Below are 16,867 nucleotides of genomic sequence, written 5' to 3'. Positions count from 1 at the left end.
AGCACTTGAGGGAGACTCTCAGGGAGTCAGCTCTGGGTCCCTAATTCTCAGTCCTGGCCCTGGGTGCTGGTTAGAGAAACCTGGGGCCTGCTCGAAACTGCCCACTTGGCTGTGGTCCATTATGGACCATATACTGTTCTCCAGGGCAGAACAGGGGCCGCCCGGCCGGGACATGGCCTCTGCTCAGTCTTCTGGGGCCAGTGTTACTGTAGATGAGAGCTGGGATGTCCCAGGTAGGCCAGGCCTGGGGTCCATACAGCCCTGGGGTGCCCTGAGTAGGCAGCAGGTCTAGGAGACTGGAGCACCCTGCAGCCCCTGCCACAGGGCTCTCCAAGTTTCCTGCTAGTACAAAGTGATTAACCCGCTGTACTTCTTGCCGCAGCTGCCACCGCTGTCCTGCCCATGGCCACCATCGAGCCAGCACAGCTGACGGTCCAGCCAGGCCAGCCGGCTGAGTTCCGCTGCATTGCCACCGGGAGCCCCCCGCCCACCGTAGAGTGGATCGGTAGGTGCAGCAGACCCGCTTCTGGCCAGGCGTGGAACACCGTGGGAGCTGTGGCGATGGGGCTGTCAGCACTTCCCCGTGCCGGCCATACCTCCTGCCTGCCAGGCTTCCATGTTCGCCTGGCCACTCGGAGGCCCAGGACTGGGACAAGGCAGCTGAGATGCTCTGCAAACCACTAGACTAGATCCCATTGACTGTGGCCTGTGGCCATGGGCAGCAGGTATCAGGGGATGCTAAGCCTCCCGTAACCCAGGCCGTGGCTCCGCCCCGAGGCCCCACCCTCAGTCCCCCTCTCCCAGAAGCCAGTCGGGGATCCTCCGGCCACAGGGAGCCTGGGAGGGGGGCTCAGGGCTGAGGCGGGACCTTAAGCGGAAGGGGTAGGGCTGTGGGCTAGCCGCCCTGAGCAGGGGTTCACCTGCTGCCCAGGCCTGAGGCTGCGTCAGCAGGAGACAGGGGTTTGAACAGGGGACGGGGAGTCCTAGCCCCTCGCACCTGAGCCGGAGGAGTCCCTTCATCAGCTTTGGGTAGACAGCAGGCTGCTGTAGTGCCTGGGGCTGGCCACGAGAGGGCGACATGCTCACATGTACCCCATTGCGTTGCAATGCCAGGCTCCAGCTACCCAGCATGGGCTGCCAGGGGCTGTTCTCCAGGCCCCTAACCCCGGGGCATGCGTGACCAGGCCGTGCTGTGCCAGGCCGGCCACGGACTGTGAGCCCGGCTGCTCTCCGGGCCCCTGGCCCTGGGTGGGGGTGAGGCAGGTTGTGCAAGGCTGGGGTGCTGAGAGAGGGGGCATTAACTGCTGTCTCTCTCCTGGTCTGGCTCACTGCAGGAGGACGAGCTGGCATCATGTCCCGCAAAGCCGTGATCCAGGGAGGGACCCTGCGCTTCCCCGCTGTGGAGCCCTCGGACGAGGCGGAGTATCTCTGCCGTGTGCGCAGCAGTGCTGGGCAGCACGTGGCCCGGGCCTTCCTGCAAGTGCACGGTACGTACACTGTGGCGGGTGCTGCCTGCCCTGACCCAGAGATCTCACCCAGCCTGCCCCAGCCAGGGGTCGTACAGGGAGACCAGCCCTTCCATGGAGCTCTGCGTCTCCAGACCAAAGGAGCAGCAGCAGGACCCCAGAAGCAACCCTTGCTCTCGCTGTCCGGGGACTGCACCAGGTGCTGACTCTACACACCAAGTTCTACACACTTTGGCCTCTTGTCATGGACTAGAGCAGCAGCAGTGGGAGCAGGGATGCAGGATGGGCTAGTGGTTCAAGCAGGGACGTTGGACCTTTCTGGTAGGGGGTAGTCAGCGTGTGCCATGGACAGAGTCTGGTGGGGGCAGGGACGGGCGGTCAGCGTGTGCCATGGACAGAGTCCGGTGGGGGCAGGGACGGGCGGTCAGCGTGTGCCGTGGACAGAGTCCGGTGGGGGCAGGGATGGGCGGTCAGCATGTGCCCTGGACAGAGTCCGGTGGGGGCAGGGACGGGTGGTCAGCGTGTGCCGTGGACAGAGTACGGTGGGGGCAGGGACGGGCGGTCAGCGTGTGCCGTGGACAGAGTACGGTGAGGCTCAGGGGCGGGCTGAGTGGTGGAAGGATTGCAGGGTGGGACGCAGTGTCCCCCATTCGCTTGTGCTGCGAAGGGTGGAGAGGTGCCGTGGGGAAGAGTGGGGTGGGAGATGGGTGACGTCACACTTGCCAGGCTGGCCCTGCTGTGACCCAGCCAGGGCTCTCCCCGAACCCCCTGCAGCTCTAACCCGCTGGCTGTTTGCAGGTTCCAGCGTGCTGCAGGTACAGGTGAGCCCGGAGAGGACAGAGGTGCAGGAGGGCAGCACAGTGAGACTGTACTGCAGGGCTGCTGGCTCCCCCACTGCCACCATCACCTGGGAGAAGCAAGGGGGCAGCCTCCCGCCCCAGGTAACATGCCCAGGCCTACAGACCTTCTGGGGACGGGGCAGGGGTGTGGGACGGGCTGTGTTGGGGGTGTATGCTGGGGGCATAGCCATTCTGGGGGGGAAGGGGTACAGGGAGCCAGTGATTGTACTGTGGGGCCCTGCGATATGGGAGTGCCAGGGTTCGAAATGCTCAGAGGTGGGCCATGGGGACCGAGCAGATTGGGAGTGCTGTGGTTTGGGGGTACCACAGGTTAGGGGTGCTGTGGGTTGGGGGTGTTTCGTGTAGCAGATTGGGGGTGGGTGCCGTTGGTCGAGGTGTGGGGCCTGGCAGGTTTTGGGTGGTGCCGGGGGTTTGGACCTGGGGCCCAGCAGGCAGGGGATGAGTGCCACTGGTTGGGGCGTGGGGCCCCACAGATAGGGGGTGGTGCCATGCATTGGGGTGTTGGGCCCAGCATGTTGGGGGGGGGTGAAATTGGTTGGGGCGTGGGGCCCAGCATGTTGGGGGTGGGTGCTGTGGGTTGGGCCGTTGGGCCGGCAGGTTGGGGATGGTTGCTGTAGGTTGGGGATGGGTGCCGTTGGTCGATGTGCGGGGCCCAGCAGGTTTCAGGTGGTGCCGTGGGTTGGGATGTGGGGCCCAGCAGGCTGGGGATGAGTGCCATTGGTTGGGGATCGGGGCCCCGCAGATTGGAGGTGGTGCCGTGGATTGGGGTGTTGGGTCCAGCAGGTTGGGGATGGGTGAAATTGGTCGGGGCATGGGGCTGGCAGGTTGGCAATGGGTGCCGTGGGTTGGGGCGTGGGGCCCAGCAGATTGGGAGTGGATACCATTGATTGGGGCATGGGGCCCGGCAGGTTGGGGGTGGTGCCGTGGGTTGAGGCGTGGGGCCCCGCAGGCTGGGGGTGGTGCCGTGGATTGGGGCGTGGGGCCCGGAAGGTTGGCGATGGGTGCTGTGGGTTGGGGCGTGGGGCCCAGCAGATTGGGAGTGGATACCATTGATTGGGGCGTGGGGCCTGGCAGGTTGGGGGTGGTGCTGGGGGTTGGGGCGTGGGGCCCGGCAGGTTGGGGGCTGCGGTGGATCCAGCCTGTGACGTTGGTGCGGAAGCTCTACGCCCCAGCAAGGCCAGATGCAGACAGTCCATTGGTTCTCCCAGTCCCTGAGTAGGGACCTCCATGGGCAGGGGCCTCCCCCACTTGGTCAGGGCCAGAGCCCAGTGCAGCCCCTGAGGTGTGCACCCCATGTCATAGGGGCAGGAGCGCAGGCAGCAGGGACTGGCCCCATGGGCAGGGGCTCAGGCTGTGTCTCAGCATCTTTGGGCTGAGCCAGGCCAGTCTGGCTCCTTGGCCGGGACCTAGGGCCCCAGGGGTCTCAGGGCTTTGTTGCTGGTGCCAGCTCCCAGCCCTGTTCCCATGAGGGAGCCACTTCCCACCGGACAGGCCGGTCGCAGGACGGGCCTTGCAGACTCTCACGCATGGCCACGGTCACGCACGCGGGCACCCCCCCCCACCGGCTGCTGTCGCTCTGTCACTCTGCCACCCTCTCTCTGCCAGACTCTCTCTGCCTACGGTTTCCTTCACTTCCAAGGCACCAGCCTGGAGGAGATACAGCAGCGGGTCCAGGAGCTCTGGCAGGTAGCTCGCTTGCTCTTGTGCTTGGCATGGCTGGCTGGGCTGGGCACTGGCTTCCTGCTTTCCTCTGCCAGCTCTGCCTGATGGCTGTTCCTCCCTCACTGGCTCAGGGCGCTAGGGATCACAGCACGTCAGCAGCCCAGGCCCCGGGAGCCGCTCCGTTAGCTCCAGCAGAGTGCCCTGGCCACGCGTTCACGGGCGCCACTGCTTCCTGAGGAGGGGGGTGATTTGGTACCATCCAGCCCAGGCTGGCAGGAGATCCTTGCTGTGCAGTGGGCTAGCCCAGGAGAGCCCGCTGACATCCCCACCAGAGGCCCGGGCCCCAGCACAAACAGGATGCAGCTCACCATGCCCAGGTTCCCCCACCCCCCGGCCCCTCTGAAGGGAGCCACACCGGGTCCCCCTGTGATAGGATCGTAGGGTTGCCTGCTTTCTAATTGCACAAAACTGAACACCCTTGCCCCGCCCCCTGCCCTAATGCCCCTCCCCTTTTCTGAGGCCCCGCCCCCTGCTCACTCCTTCCCCCAACCCTCACTTTCACTGGGCTGGGGAGGGGGTTGGGCTGCGGGAGGGAGTGAGGGCTCCAGCGGGGGTGCAGGCTCTGAGGTGGGGCTGGGGATGAGGGGTTTGGGATGCAGGAGGGGGTGTGGGCTCTGGGAGGGAGTTAGAGTGTGGGAGGGGGTTCCGATCTGGGGCAGGGGGTTGGGGTGCAGGAGGGGGTTCGGGGTGTGGGCTCCGGCCAGGCGGCGCTTAACTTAGGCGACTCTTCGAAACATGAAACCAAACACCCTAGCCCTGCTCCTTCCCCCAAGGCCCTGCTCCCTGCCCCGCCCCTTCCCCGAGGCCCCACCCCCTGCTCACTACATTCCCCCTCCCTCGGTGGCTCGTTTTCCCTCACTTTCACTGGGCTCGGGCAGGGGGTTGGGGTGTGGGAGGGGAGAGGGCTCCGGCTGGGGGTGTGGGATCTGAGGTGGGGCCGGGGATGAGGGGTTTGGGGTTCAGGAGGGGGCTCAGGTCTGGGGCAGGGGGTTGGGGTACAGGAGGGGGTGCGGGCTCCGACTGGAGGTGCAGGCTCTGAGGTGGGGCCGGGGATGAAGGGTTTGTGGTGCAGGAAGGGGTGTGGGATGTGGGCTCTGGGAGGGAGTTAGAGTGTGTGTGGGGGGGGGTTCAGACCTGAGGAAGGGGGTTGGGGTGCAGGAGGGGGTTTGGGGTGCGGCGCTTACCTCAGGCGGCTCCTGGAGCCGCCGGCATGTCCAGTTCTAGGTGGAGAGGCGGCAAGGGGGCTTCATGTGCTGCCCACAGCTGCAGGTGGCACCCCGACAGCTCCCATTGGCAGTGGTTCCTGGTCAATGGGAACTGTGGAGCTGGCGCTCAGGGCGGGGGCAGCACGCAGAGCCCCCTGGCTGCTCCTGTGCCTAGGAGCCGGATATGCTGGCTGCTTAGGGGAGCTGCGTGGAGCCAGGGCAGGCAGGGAGCCTGCCTTAGCCCCACTGCACCACGGACTGGACTTTTAGAGGCCCAGTCACTGGTGCTGACTGGAGCCTCCTGGGTCCCTTTTCGACTGTGCATTCTGGTCGAAAACTGGATGCCTGGCAACCCTACGGGATCACTGGGGTACAACCTGGAACTTGGATACCGCTGTGCCCCCTTAACTCTCCAGCCTGGGTTGTCGCTCACAATGCTTTGCTAGTGACAAGCAACAAACCCTTCTGGGCACTGTTATCACTCAGCCATCAGCATGTGGAGTCCCACACCCAGCTAGATCGCATGAATGCTCCCTGAGCCACTCATGGATCACACAGAGAAAGCCACCAGCCAATTCCCTCCAGCTCTCCAGCCTTGCACCCCAGAACTGTACCTGACCAGTGTATGTTTAATACCCAGTCCACCCCTCCTTCAATGTGGAGAGGACACACACTAGCCTTTGTAAACTGAGCTGAGATTTCCCAAGCACTTGAAGCAAAACACACTGTTCTAGGTAAAATATAAAACAGATTTATTAACTACAGAAAGATAGATTTTAAGTGATTACAAGTGGTAGGCACAAAAGGTCAGAGCTAGTTACAAAAGAAAATAAAAGGTAAGCACTCAGTCTATATCTGAAACCTTATTACACTCGGCAATATTTGGATCAAGCAGTTTTGTCACCACACTGGATGATACAATTCTTAATACACAGGCTTCTCCCTTGAGCCTGGGACCAATCTCCTCAGTTGAAGTCTTTGTCTTCCCAGCATTCTTGTTGCTTCCAGTGTAGGTGTGGGAGGAGAAAGGTGAAAGAATGATGCCACTGTCCCCTATTTTATATCCTCAGTTCATGTGCCTGGAAAACACTAGCCCAGACATGTCCTGGCGGGCTTTGCTGTGTCAGAGTTGAGCAATCCCCCACTGTGTGATGCTTGTGCAGCCCTCTTACAAGTATTGTAAATTCCTTGTTTATAATTCCCCTGCTGATTAATGGTCGCATAACACTCCCCAGGGAGTGGGTCACCACCTAGCAGTAGAGAGTCTCAGACTTACACCATATTTCAGTAACAACCATACAGCAAAATCTCATAACTTCATACACATTAACGATATACAGGTTTGGACAGAACAGTGGATTTCAGCAGATCATGAGCTTTCATATGATATTTTACATGGCATGTGTGACAGGTTTGGGCCTTTTGGGGTGTCACCTTATGTGCTGGGATGCCACTGAATCAGCCTATTCTGCCAGTCTGGGTCCCCTTTACCTGGCCTGGCTGGGGTAGGCCCACAAGCCTGTTCCAGCCAAGCACAGAGGCAGGGCCACGCCCAACTGCACATAGAGACAGAGATCTGCTCTGGGAAGATTCAGCCTTCGGGGCTCGCCTCAGCACTCTAGTGCCCATTCCGTTTAAGGGGTACAAACCCAAAGGTTTTATGAAATTCGCCCCCTCCCTCACCATGGAAGGAGATATGCACAACTTCTTGCCCCCCCCCCCCCCGCAGTTAGAAATTACATAAACTGGGTTATATTATAAACAAGAAATAAGTTTATTAACTACAAAAGGTGAATTTTAAATGAATATAAGAGGTAACTGACAGAACAAAGCAGATTACTGAGCAAATAAACCAAAGTACACAAGCTAAGCTCAGTATACTTAAGAAACAGGTTACACAATGTAATTTCTTACCCTAAATGTTATTTTAGGCAGATTGCAAAGTTTCTGTAGTTCAGAGTTCCAGTTATATTTCTTTTCAGACTGGATCCCTGTCTCAGTCTGGACTCCCACCCGCCTTCCCTTCAGGTGGCTTTAAAGCAGTCTTTCTTCTTGGGCAGACAGGCCATGGAGAGGAGGGGTCCCGTTTGCCTTCCTCCCCATCCTTAAATAGGATTTACATAAGGCGGGAATCCTTCGTTTCCCAAACTTGATCCCCCTTCCCTTCCAGGGGAAAGTTACCAGAAGTCCCAGGTAATGTTTAGTATCAGGTGAGAAGACCTTCTGACTCTGTAATATCACAGCGTCCATGAGTCAGTGGCAGTACGGAGATTCCGCAGGAAGGCCAAGATTTCACAATCCATTGTCCTCACTGATGGGCCATCCGCCCTGTCTGGCTTTTCCATTGTTGTACCTGAAGTGTTAGCAGTGGGCATCACCCAAAGTAGCAGAGTTGAAATACAGATACATAGTCAATATTCCTAACTTCAGATACAGAACTGATACAGGCATACAAATTGGATAATCACATCCAATAAATCATACCCTTTCCAATGATATCTCACATGATCCATCTTGCTTAAAGTATGTCTCAGTTATATAATATTCATATCATAAGCATATTTTCCTAAAGAATATGGAGTCAAACGTCACAGCATGCTTGTGGGAAATAGATCATAATTATTTGACATGTGAATATGGGGGTTCCAGGGTGCTACTTTGAGGGACAGAGAGCCACCTCCCACAGGCCCTGTACCACCCAGACAAACCGCCAGTAACCAAGATGGCCACCCAGCAGCCCCTTTCCTGCTAAATTGCTGTGCTGTCTTCTGGGCACTGATTAATGGTCTCGTCAGTGGGCCCTGCTGTGACCCCGCACAATGGGGATGGGGTCCCAGGTGCCCTCCCCTCTCCCTGCACACCTGGAGCATGTGCCTGGTGTGTGCCCCCGGGACCCCAGCCCTGACTGCTCCCTTGCTGTGTTTGCAGTCCCGCTCGGAGCGCACCGACATCGCCACTCTGGTGATCCCCTCCATCACGGCTGCTGACAGCGGGGTCTACCTGTGCATCGGGACCAGCCCAGCCGGTGTCGGCAGCGCCAGGATCGAGGTGGTGGTGCTACGAGGTAGGGGCCCAGGGATGGGCTTTCACTGCTAACCACTAGGGATGTGCCGGCCGACTGGGCCACTTGCAGGGCTGCCCTGGCACATGCTGGGCAGCGCAGCATTGGGCATCAACCACATGCCATCCAGCTGGAGGGTGTGTAGCTCCCCAGGGCAGGGCCCAGGAGGGGGCAAGGCCCTTGCCTTTCAGCTCCAGCAGCTTCTCTCCAGCTGTTGGTGCTTCCAGGACTTTAACAAGAGGCTCCCACAGAAAATCTGCTCCCTTAGCCTGGGCTAAGAGGAGGGGGAAGCATCTTGGGGGGTCTGCCCCCATGAAAGGGCTCTGCACTGATCCTGCAAACCAGCCTGTGTTCAGTGTATGGAGAGCGGACCCCAGGCTCGCAGCCCTGCCTCCCTCTAGTGACCAGGCCCGTGAAGAGCTTCCCAAGTGCACTGTTCCCTGCCCCAAGCTGCTGGAGCTGGGTTCTTAGCTCAAGCCGTTGACTGTCCTGTTGTGATATCCCAAGACTCCGGTTCAGTCCCTGCGGGGACCCATTCAGGGGCGTTGTCACAGTAGCCCAGCTTGGCTGTGGACCCCTGCTGTGCGGTGGCTGCTGGGGTATTAACTGTTGGCACTGGCGGAGCCCGGAGTCACTCTGGGGCTGCTAAGTACAGAATGCCCCTGGTAGGGTAAGAAGTGACACTGGCAAGAACTCGGAGCTGCCTTGCGTAGTTGTGCTGGGCCTGATCGGTCACGTGGTGTCACCCCTCTGCTCCCGATTGGTGGAACTGAGGCTGCGTGACTCGTCTCTGGGGGCGAATGCTTGAAGGAACATAGCTCAGTCTCCCCCTGTGAGTGGCTGGGGGGGCGTTTGAGCTCATGCTAGTAAAACCCCATGGCACAGATGCTTGTGCAAAAGGGGCCTGGGTACAAACAGCCCTGAGGCCCACAAGGAGCTGGCAGCATGCCAGGGGAAGGGTCACTGGCACCTGACCGAGCACTGATCACAGAGAGTGGCTCCCAGCTCAGGCTGCCATGATCCTGCCTCTTCTGCGGGGAGGTTCTTGGTGCTGCCACCAGGCACTGTCACTTGAAATAAGTGACCAACTGGGAGATCAGCCGGAAAAGGCCAAGCATCTCCAGCTTTTGGCCTGCGAGAGCCCAGCACAGCCAGCCCCCTCCGGGGGGCTGCAAGAAAATGAGCCATTGCTAATGCATTTTGACTGCCGGGCCCCCACCTTTCTGCTCTGTGGCTGTGCAACACCTGGCACGCAGAGGCCTGTCCTTGACAGGGCACCTGCAGATAACGCGAACGATGAATAATTCCATGCTAGGCTGCAGTAGCTAGGCATGAGGACGTGTGGGCTGCATTGTGGGCCCTGGTAGACGAGCTGCTGGGCTTTAAATGAACTCTTAGCCATTGATCCATGCTAAGCTGATTAACCCAGGGATTCTCCACCCTGTCCTGGCTCTTCCAGCCTCGGGCGTGGCGCCCCCCATCCGGATCGAGGCCTCGTCATCTTCCATCACCGAGGGACAGACCCTGGATCTGAACTGCCTCGTCGCGGGCCAGGCACCAGCCACGGTCACGTGGTACAAGCGGGGGGGCTCCCTGCCAGCCAGACACCAGGTACAGCTGTAGGAAATCAGTGTGACTCCACGGACAGCTGCGGACCTGCACCAGTTCATCCCCGCTGGGGATGTGGCCTGTGGCACTGCAGAGCCCCTGTGTGGACTCCCTCAGGTCCTGGCACAGATGTTCATGGATCCCAAGGAGGCTTTTCCTTATCCCAGGGCAGGCGGGCAGCTGTGTCATTCTCTGAGAACACGGAGATGGGAGGATGCAGAAATGAGAGGCCAGTCATTCTCAGGCTGAGGCCCAGCGAGTCCCTGGGATTTTCAAGGGGGCTGGGCAGGGGACACAGTGGGGCTGAGGGTTAAGCTCAGGTCTGTTTTCTTCTCTTCCCCCTTGAATTCCCTCTCTCCCACCCATCTCCCTGCCAGGTCTCTGGCTCCCACCTGCGCATCTCTCAGGTCTCGGCGGCCGACTCGGGTGAGTACGTCTGCCGCGTGAGCATTGGTGCCAGCCCCCATGAGGCCTCCATCCCAGTTACTGTCCAGCACAGCGCCGGCTTCCCACATGGTAAGGCTGAGCTGTGTGTGCTGGCTGGCTTGGGGGCAGGAGTTCCCTGCTCTTGTTGCCCTGGTACCAGGGGTCCCTGTGAGCGATGCTCTGGCATCCACTGGGTGAGGGATGGCTCTGACCCGCTGTGGCCCCAGGTGATGTGCTTTCCAGACCCTGCCTTGCCCCTTCAGATGCTGCCCTCCGCACCCTGCCCGCTGCACATGGCAGGTTTCGGGGCCACCATTCCCCTTCCACAGGTGAGTGGAGGAGCCTGTGCAGACGGGTGCAGGCTGCAGGGAGTGTGCCACAGGGATCTGCTCTCACAGACAGCTGCCCTTGGTGCTTTCCCCAGGGGAACCAGCCTCGCAGTGGCATGACCAGGCAGCACAGCGGTTGCTGTTGTGGGGGGGCGGGGAGATCTGGAAGTTTCTGCTGATCTCTGGGGGCAAGAGACCCCCCCCAGTGGATCTGCACTGGAGGGTGAAGGGCGGGCCATGGGCTGCCCTCTTTCCCCTTGGTGTTGCCCTGAGGTCCGTGCAGCTGCCTTGCCAGTCCTAGGAGAGCTGCGCTCTGACCCTGTGGGGCTGCGGGCCGGGCAGGTCATTTCCATTGCTTTACAAATCACTTGAGGGTTCTTACCCCTCCCCCAGCCAGCGCTGCTCCAGTCTGCCTTTTGGTGATGCTCTGCTCTTGGCTCTACCCCTCCCTCTCTGCTCTTCCAGCCCCCCCTATCCGGATCGAGTCCTCCTCCTCTGCCGTCACTGAGGGACAGTCCTTGGACTTGAACTGCCTCGTCACAGGCCAGTCGCCAGCCACAGTCATGTGGTACAAGCGGGGGGGCTCCCTGCCGGACAGCCACCAGGTAGTGGACCATGTGGGAACACAGTGGGCTGGCTCTGGTGCTTTGGCCTGTGCCAGTTCTGGTGTGGAGCTGGGCTGAAATGCCCAGGCCTCAGCAATAGCTGCTTGGGAATTCCTTGGGGAACCAGTAACTCCACAGCGCTGCCTCCCAGTAATGTAGCACCACTGTCCAGCTTACCCACAATACCTTACTCCTCCTCATGCTTCTGGGAGAGTCTCTCCAGAGCCCTGCCTCAAGAGGTGTGGCACCATGGAGGGGGAGGTTACCGTTGTGATGGGTTCACCCTGGGGTGCCACCTCAAACTGGGGTACCATTGAGCCCCCTGACCCACCAGCCTGGGCTCCCTTCATACTGCACTGCTGTGACAAGCTGCCCAGCCCAATACAGGTAGGGATACACCTAGCTGCAGTTACATGCAGAAGCTGTGACCAGCCCTGCATGGGAAGGGTCCAACTAGGGAACTTCCCAGCTACTCAGGCACGCCCCCTCTGGAGTGTAAACCCTCTGGAGTGTAAACCCCAAATTATACTATCTTGTGCTGCACAGGGAACTGTACAGCGTAAGCTCATGAAATTTACCCCCTCCCGCAAAGTGGAGAGGAATATACAATAGTTTTCTGCGCCGAGTTATGAATCCCACACACTGGTTTTAAACAAAGCAAAAACAAGTTTATTAACTACAAAAAGTTAGATTTTAAGTGATTATAAGGGACAGCAAACAGATCAAAGCAGTTTACCTAGCAAATAAACAAAAACCGCAAACTAAGCTTAATATAGTAACAAGTTTGGATATGAATAGAGGATTCTTATCCTAAATGATGATACAAGCAGTCTGCAGATTCCTAAGGGGCAAGCTGCACTAACTTACAGCTTGGAATCCCCAGGTGTTCCATTCACAGGCTAAAAATCCCTTTAGCCTAGGTCCAGCACTTCCCCCAGGTCAGTCTTTCTTCCTCAGGTGTTTCCAGGAGTCTCTTTGGGTGGGGAGTCTGTGAAGACCCACGATGATGTCACTCCCCTGCCTTATATAGCTTTTGCATGTGGCGGGAACCCTTTGTTTCAAAGCTTGATTCCCATGCCAGTCAGTGAAAAAATACTGATGTCCCAAGATAGAGTCCAGCACCAGGTGACCTGGTTACATGTCCCTGTCGTGTCACAGCAGCCATTACTCGGAGGCTGTCTGCGGCCTCCTCAGGAAGGCTCCCCAGGTGGGAAATAAGCTTCTTCTAAGGCCTGTTGTTTTCTCTAATGGCCCTTCTCCACCCAGCTTTTCAAAATGAAAACATCTTGTCTAGTGGGCGTTCCCCAGGAGTAAACACATTTGTAATACAGATACATAGTCAATATTCCTAACTTCAGATACAAAAATGATACATGCATACAAATAGGATAATCATATTCAGTAAATCATAACCTTTCCAAAGATATCTCACATGGCCTATTGTAACGATGCTGGCTTTGGTGGGACACAACTGGGAGTAGCAATTCAGGACAAATTGCTTAGAGCAGGGCAGTCACAGCCCCAGGCTGGTGGTTGTCCACCTCTAAGGCACACCAAACCAGCCAAACAGAGAGGACTTCGGTCTCACCCCACTGGCTAACCATCAGTCACACAAGCAATTCCCTTAGACACTCCAGTTTCCCAGGCTTCAGAGTAGCGGCCATGTTAGTCTGTATCAACAGAAAGAACGAGGAGCACTTGTGGCACCTTAGAGACTAACAAATTTATTTGAGGATAAGCTTTCATGGGCTAAAGCCCACTTCATCAGATGCATGCAGTGGAAAATACAGTAGGAAGATAGATTAGATAAAGAACATGAAAAAATGGGGGTTGCCATACCAACTCTTAACGAGACCAATCGATTAAGGTGGGCTATTATCAGCAGGAGAAAAAAAACTTTTGTAGTGATAATCAGGATGGCCCATTTCAAACAGTTGACAAGAAGGTGTGAGTAACAGTAGGGGGAAAATTAGCATGAGGAAATAGTTTTTAGTTAGTGTAATGACTCATCCACTCCCAGTCTTTATTCAAGCCTAATTTAATGTTGTCCAGTTTGCAAATTAATTCCAGTTCTGCTGTTTCTCGTTGAAGTCTGGTTTTGAAGTTTTTTTGTTGAATAATTGCGACTTTTAGGTCTGTAATTGAGTGTCCAGGGAGGTTGAAGTGTTCTCCAACTGGTTTTTGAATGTTGTAATTCTTGACGTCTAATTTGTGTCCATTTATTCTTTTGCGTAGAGACTGTCCAGTATGGCCAATGTACATGGCAGAGGGGCATTGCTGGCACATGATGGCATATGTCACATTGGTAGATGTGCAGGTGAATGAGCCTCTGACAGTGTAGCTGATGTGATTAGGCCCTGTGATGGTGTCCCTTGAATAGATACGTGGACAGAGTTGGCAACGGGCTTTGTTGCAAGGATAGGTTCCTCGGTTAGTGTTTTTGGTGTGTGGTTGCTGGTGAGTATTTGCTTCAGGTTGGGGGGCTGTCTGTAAGCGAGGACTGGCCTGTCTCCCAAGATCTGTGAGAGTGAAGGATCGTTCTTCAGGATAGGTTGTAGATCCTTGATAATGCACTGGAGAGGTTTTAGTTGTGGGCTGAAGGTGGCAGCTAGTGGCGTTAGGCCTGAGTAAAGATTGGGAGTGGACGAGTCATTACACTAACTAACAACTATTTCTCTGTGCTAATTTTCCCCCTACTGTTACTCACACTTTCTTGTCAACTGTTTGAAATGGGCCATCCTGCTTATCGCTACAAAAGTTTTTTTTCTCCTGCTGATAATAGTCCACCTTAATCGATTGGTCTCGTTAAGAGTTGGTATGGCAACCCTCATTTTTTCTTGTTCTTTGTAATATATATATATATGTTTCTCCTGTATTTTCCACTGCATGCATCTGATGAAGTGAGCTGTAGCCCACGAAAGCTTATGCTCAAATAAATATGTTAGTCTCTAAGGTGCCACAAGTGCTCCTCGTTCTTCCAGTTTCGCAGTATCATCACCAGTGCCTCTCTTATTCTGGGGACGAATGGTTATGAAAACCAATACCCAGTAAAAGAAAAAGGGTTCTCCTGATCCTAAAGGACCAAGCTCCAGACCCTGGTCAATATACAAATCAGATCTTACTCACAAATCACACTGTTGCCAATCCTTTAGAATCTAAATTCTAAAGGTTTATTAATAAAAGGAAAGAAATATAGATGAAAGCTAGAATTGATTAAATGGAATCAATTGCATACAGTAATGGCATAGTTCTTGATTCAAGCTTGTAGCAGTGATGAAATAAACTGCAGGTTCAAATCAAGTCTCTGGAGTACATCCACAGCTGGGATGGGTCATCCAGTCCTTTGTTCAGAGCTTCAGTTTGTAGCAAGGTTCCTCCAAAAGTAAGAAGCAGGATTGAAGACAAAATGGAGGGGTCTCCAGGGCCTTTTATATTCTCTGCCCCGTGGAAGGACACCTCTTTGTTCTTACTGTGGAATTCACAGCTGCAAAATGGAGTTACATAGCCAAGCCACATGTCCATGCATGACTCAGTTCTTTACAGGCCTACGTCATTGTTTACATGTTAGTTCCCAGGAAAGCTCAGCTGTAGATTGAGGTCTCCCAAAGTCCATTGTCAGTTAAGGGATTCTTGATTGGGCACTTACTAAGAATAGTCCTTTCTCAAGACGCTGACCAAATGCTTCACTGAGGCTACTTAGAATCAAAACACATTGAGATACAAGTACGTAGCCACTATTCATAACTTCAACTACAAAAATGGTACACACATACAGACAGCATAATCATAACCAGCAAATCATAACCTTTTTATAGACACCTCACACGACAGCCTCTTTACATATGAACAGTCCTGAACCTTAAATAGTTTTTCTGAGCAAAATTTCCATAAATCACTTAAATGTGAAGGTTTTGGCCACTGGGCTTCATTTGAATGTACGATATCATCTACATTTGGGTAGGTTGCGGGTGCAGTGGTGAGGTTAATGGAGGAAGGGATGGTGGGGGTGATGGTTGTGGTAGCAAGGCGTTTTTGATAGTCACTGTCTGGAAGCCAATTAGGGAGGGCAGTGCATGGTGAAGCCACTTGTCCAAAAACACAGGGCACAGCCTGTGAAATAAACCCCAATACCCAATCAATGCCACATTCCCAAGAATGGGACCCACAAGTTCCTCCCTGCCAATGTACAATGTTCTGTCTTCTGTGCTATGGTAAATTCTTAATGTCTTTGGTAGTCAGGAATTCTTGTGCCTTGGCTTTAGCAGAACAGATGTTCCTCTTCTTTTGGAACATCCGTGGTTTAGCATCATATAAGGGAGAGGTGACTGGCACTTTACTTGGTCCTTCAGAGGGGTTATTTATTGACAAATTGCTGGTGGCTTTGTGCATCTAAAAGAACATAACAGTATCATCAAAGTTCAGCAATAGTAGCAAGAACATAGTTACGCATACAAACCAAATAGAAGGCATCAGTCATTTTCACACCATGGCTAATTCTTTTATTCTGACCGCGGGGTCGGTCATGACAGTTGGGTGCCAGCGGGCGCTAGGCTCTCCACTGGGCTTCTAAAGGCTTTATTCTGGCCTTTGATCTCTGGTGTCCCCTTTACCAGCAGGCCTGAAGCCTTAGCTAGCTATAAGGGTGAATCACGGGAAGTGTCACTGTCTCTTCCTGAGATTGTACCTAGGTTCCCTTTTGGGGCCTGAAACTGGGTTGCCATCACAACCACTCTGGTTGTTTTTTGGAACTGGATCTCGTGGTTGAAAATCCCCAGCGTCTGGGTCCAAGGGTGATGTTATTTTCTTGCCGTGGGAGGCGTGGATCCAGCTAACGAGTCCCTTGCACTTGACTGCTGTATGGGTGGTCAGTAGGATCTCGTAGGGGCCCTTCCAGCGAGGTTCCAAAGAAGTCTTTCTTTGATATACCTTAATATAAACCCAATCTCCAGGCTGAAGGGGATGGCATGGTGTGTCAGCTGGTTCCACCAGGGCACTTTGGAACTGTGAATGGATAGACCTAATGCAATGAATTAGCGTCTGACAGTATGTCATAACAGTATCATCATTTAGTTGCAGGTCCAATTGGCAAGAGAGTGGGGGAGGGGAAGTCAGCATATGCATAGGTCTAGCCATAAGGATTTTATATGGGGATAGGCCATGTTTGCGTGTAGGTGTGTTCCTCATATATATGAGAGCAAGGGGTAAGGCATCAGGCCATTTAAGGTTGGTTTCAGCACAGATCTTAGAGACTTTGTACTTTAGTTCCCCATTTTTGCGCTCAACCACCCCTTCACTCTGGGGGTGATGAGCACAATGCAAGTGTTGGGTGATGTTAAGAGCCTTGCAAATCTGTTGCATGATTTGTCCTGTAAAATGGGTACCTCACTCACTGTTAATAGAGAGAGGTAAACCAAACCGAGGAATAAAATCCCTTAACAATTTTTTTGCTATGGTGAGGGAATCGGCCTTGGCGCAAGGGTAGGCCTCTATCCATCCAGAATACATGCAGACACAAACAAGAACATATTCATAAGAACAACATTTTGGCATATTGATAAAATTGATTTGGATATTTACAAAAGGTC

The 16,867-nt window shown here is 55.0% G+C and overlaps 1 protein-coding gene across 2 annotated transcripts in view; it reads left to right on the top strand.

The window, feature by feature from the left end:
- HSPG2 (heparan sulfate proteoglycan 2) overlaps positions 1 to 16,867 on the top strand; it is a 193,686-nt gene that overhangs the window by 114,377 nt on the left and 62,442 nt on the right. For both annotated transcript variants that reach the window (XM_084651586.1, XM_084651585.1), the window contains exons 47-53: positions 383 to 505; positions 1,335 to 1,487; positions 2,265 to 2,407; positions 8,182 to 8,317; positions 9,774 to 9,925; positions 10,300 to 10,438; positions 11,143 to 11,282. In XM_084651586.1, coding sequence (XP_084507712.1) covers positions 383 to 505; positions 1,335 to 1,487; positions 2,265 to 2,407; positions 8,182 to 8,317; positions 9,774 to 9,925; positions 10,300 to 10,438; positions 11,143 to 11,282 — 986 coding nt within the window. The remainder of the gene's footprint in view (positions 1 to 382; positions 506 to 1,334; positions 1,488 to 2,264; positions 2,408 to 8,181; positions 8,318 to 9,773; positions 9,926 to 10,299; positions 10,439 to 11,142; positions 11,283 to 16,867) is intronic.

Source organism: Lepidochelys olivacea, assembly GCF_965140295.1.
Source record: "Lepidochelys olivacea isolate rLepOli2 genome assembly, chromosome: 18".
NCBI classification, from domain to species: domain Eukaryota; kingdom Metazoa; phylum Chordata; order Testudines; family Cheloniidae; genus Lepidochelys; species Lepidochelys olivacea.
This window is presented reverse-complemented; position numbering and strand designations above follow the sequence as displayed.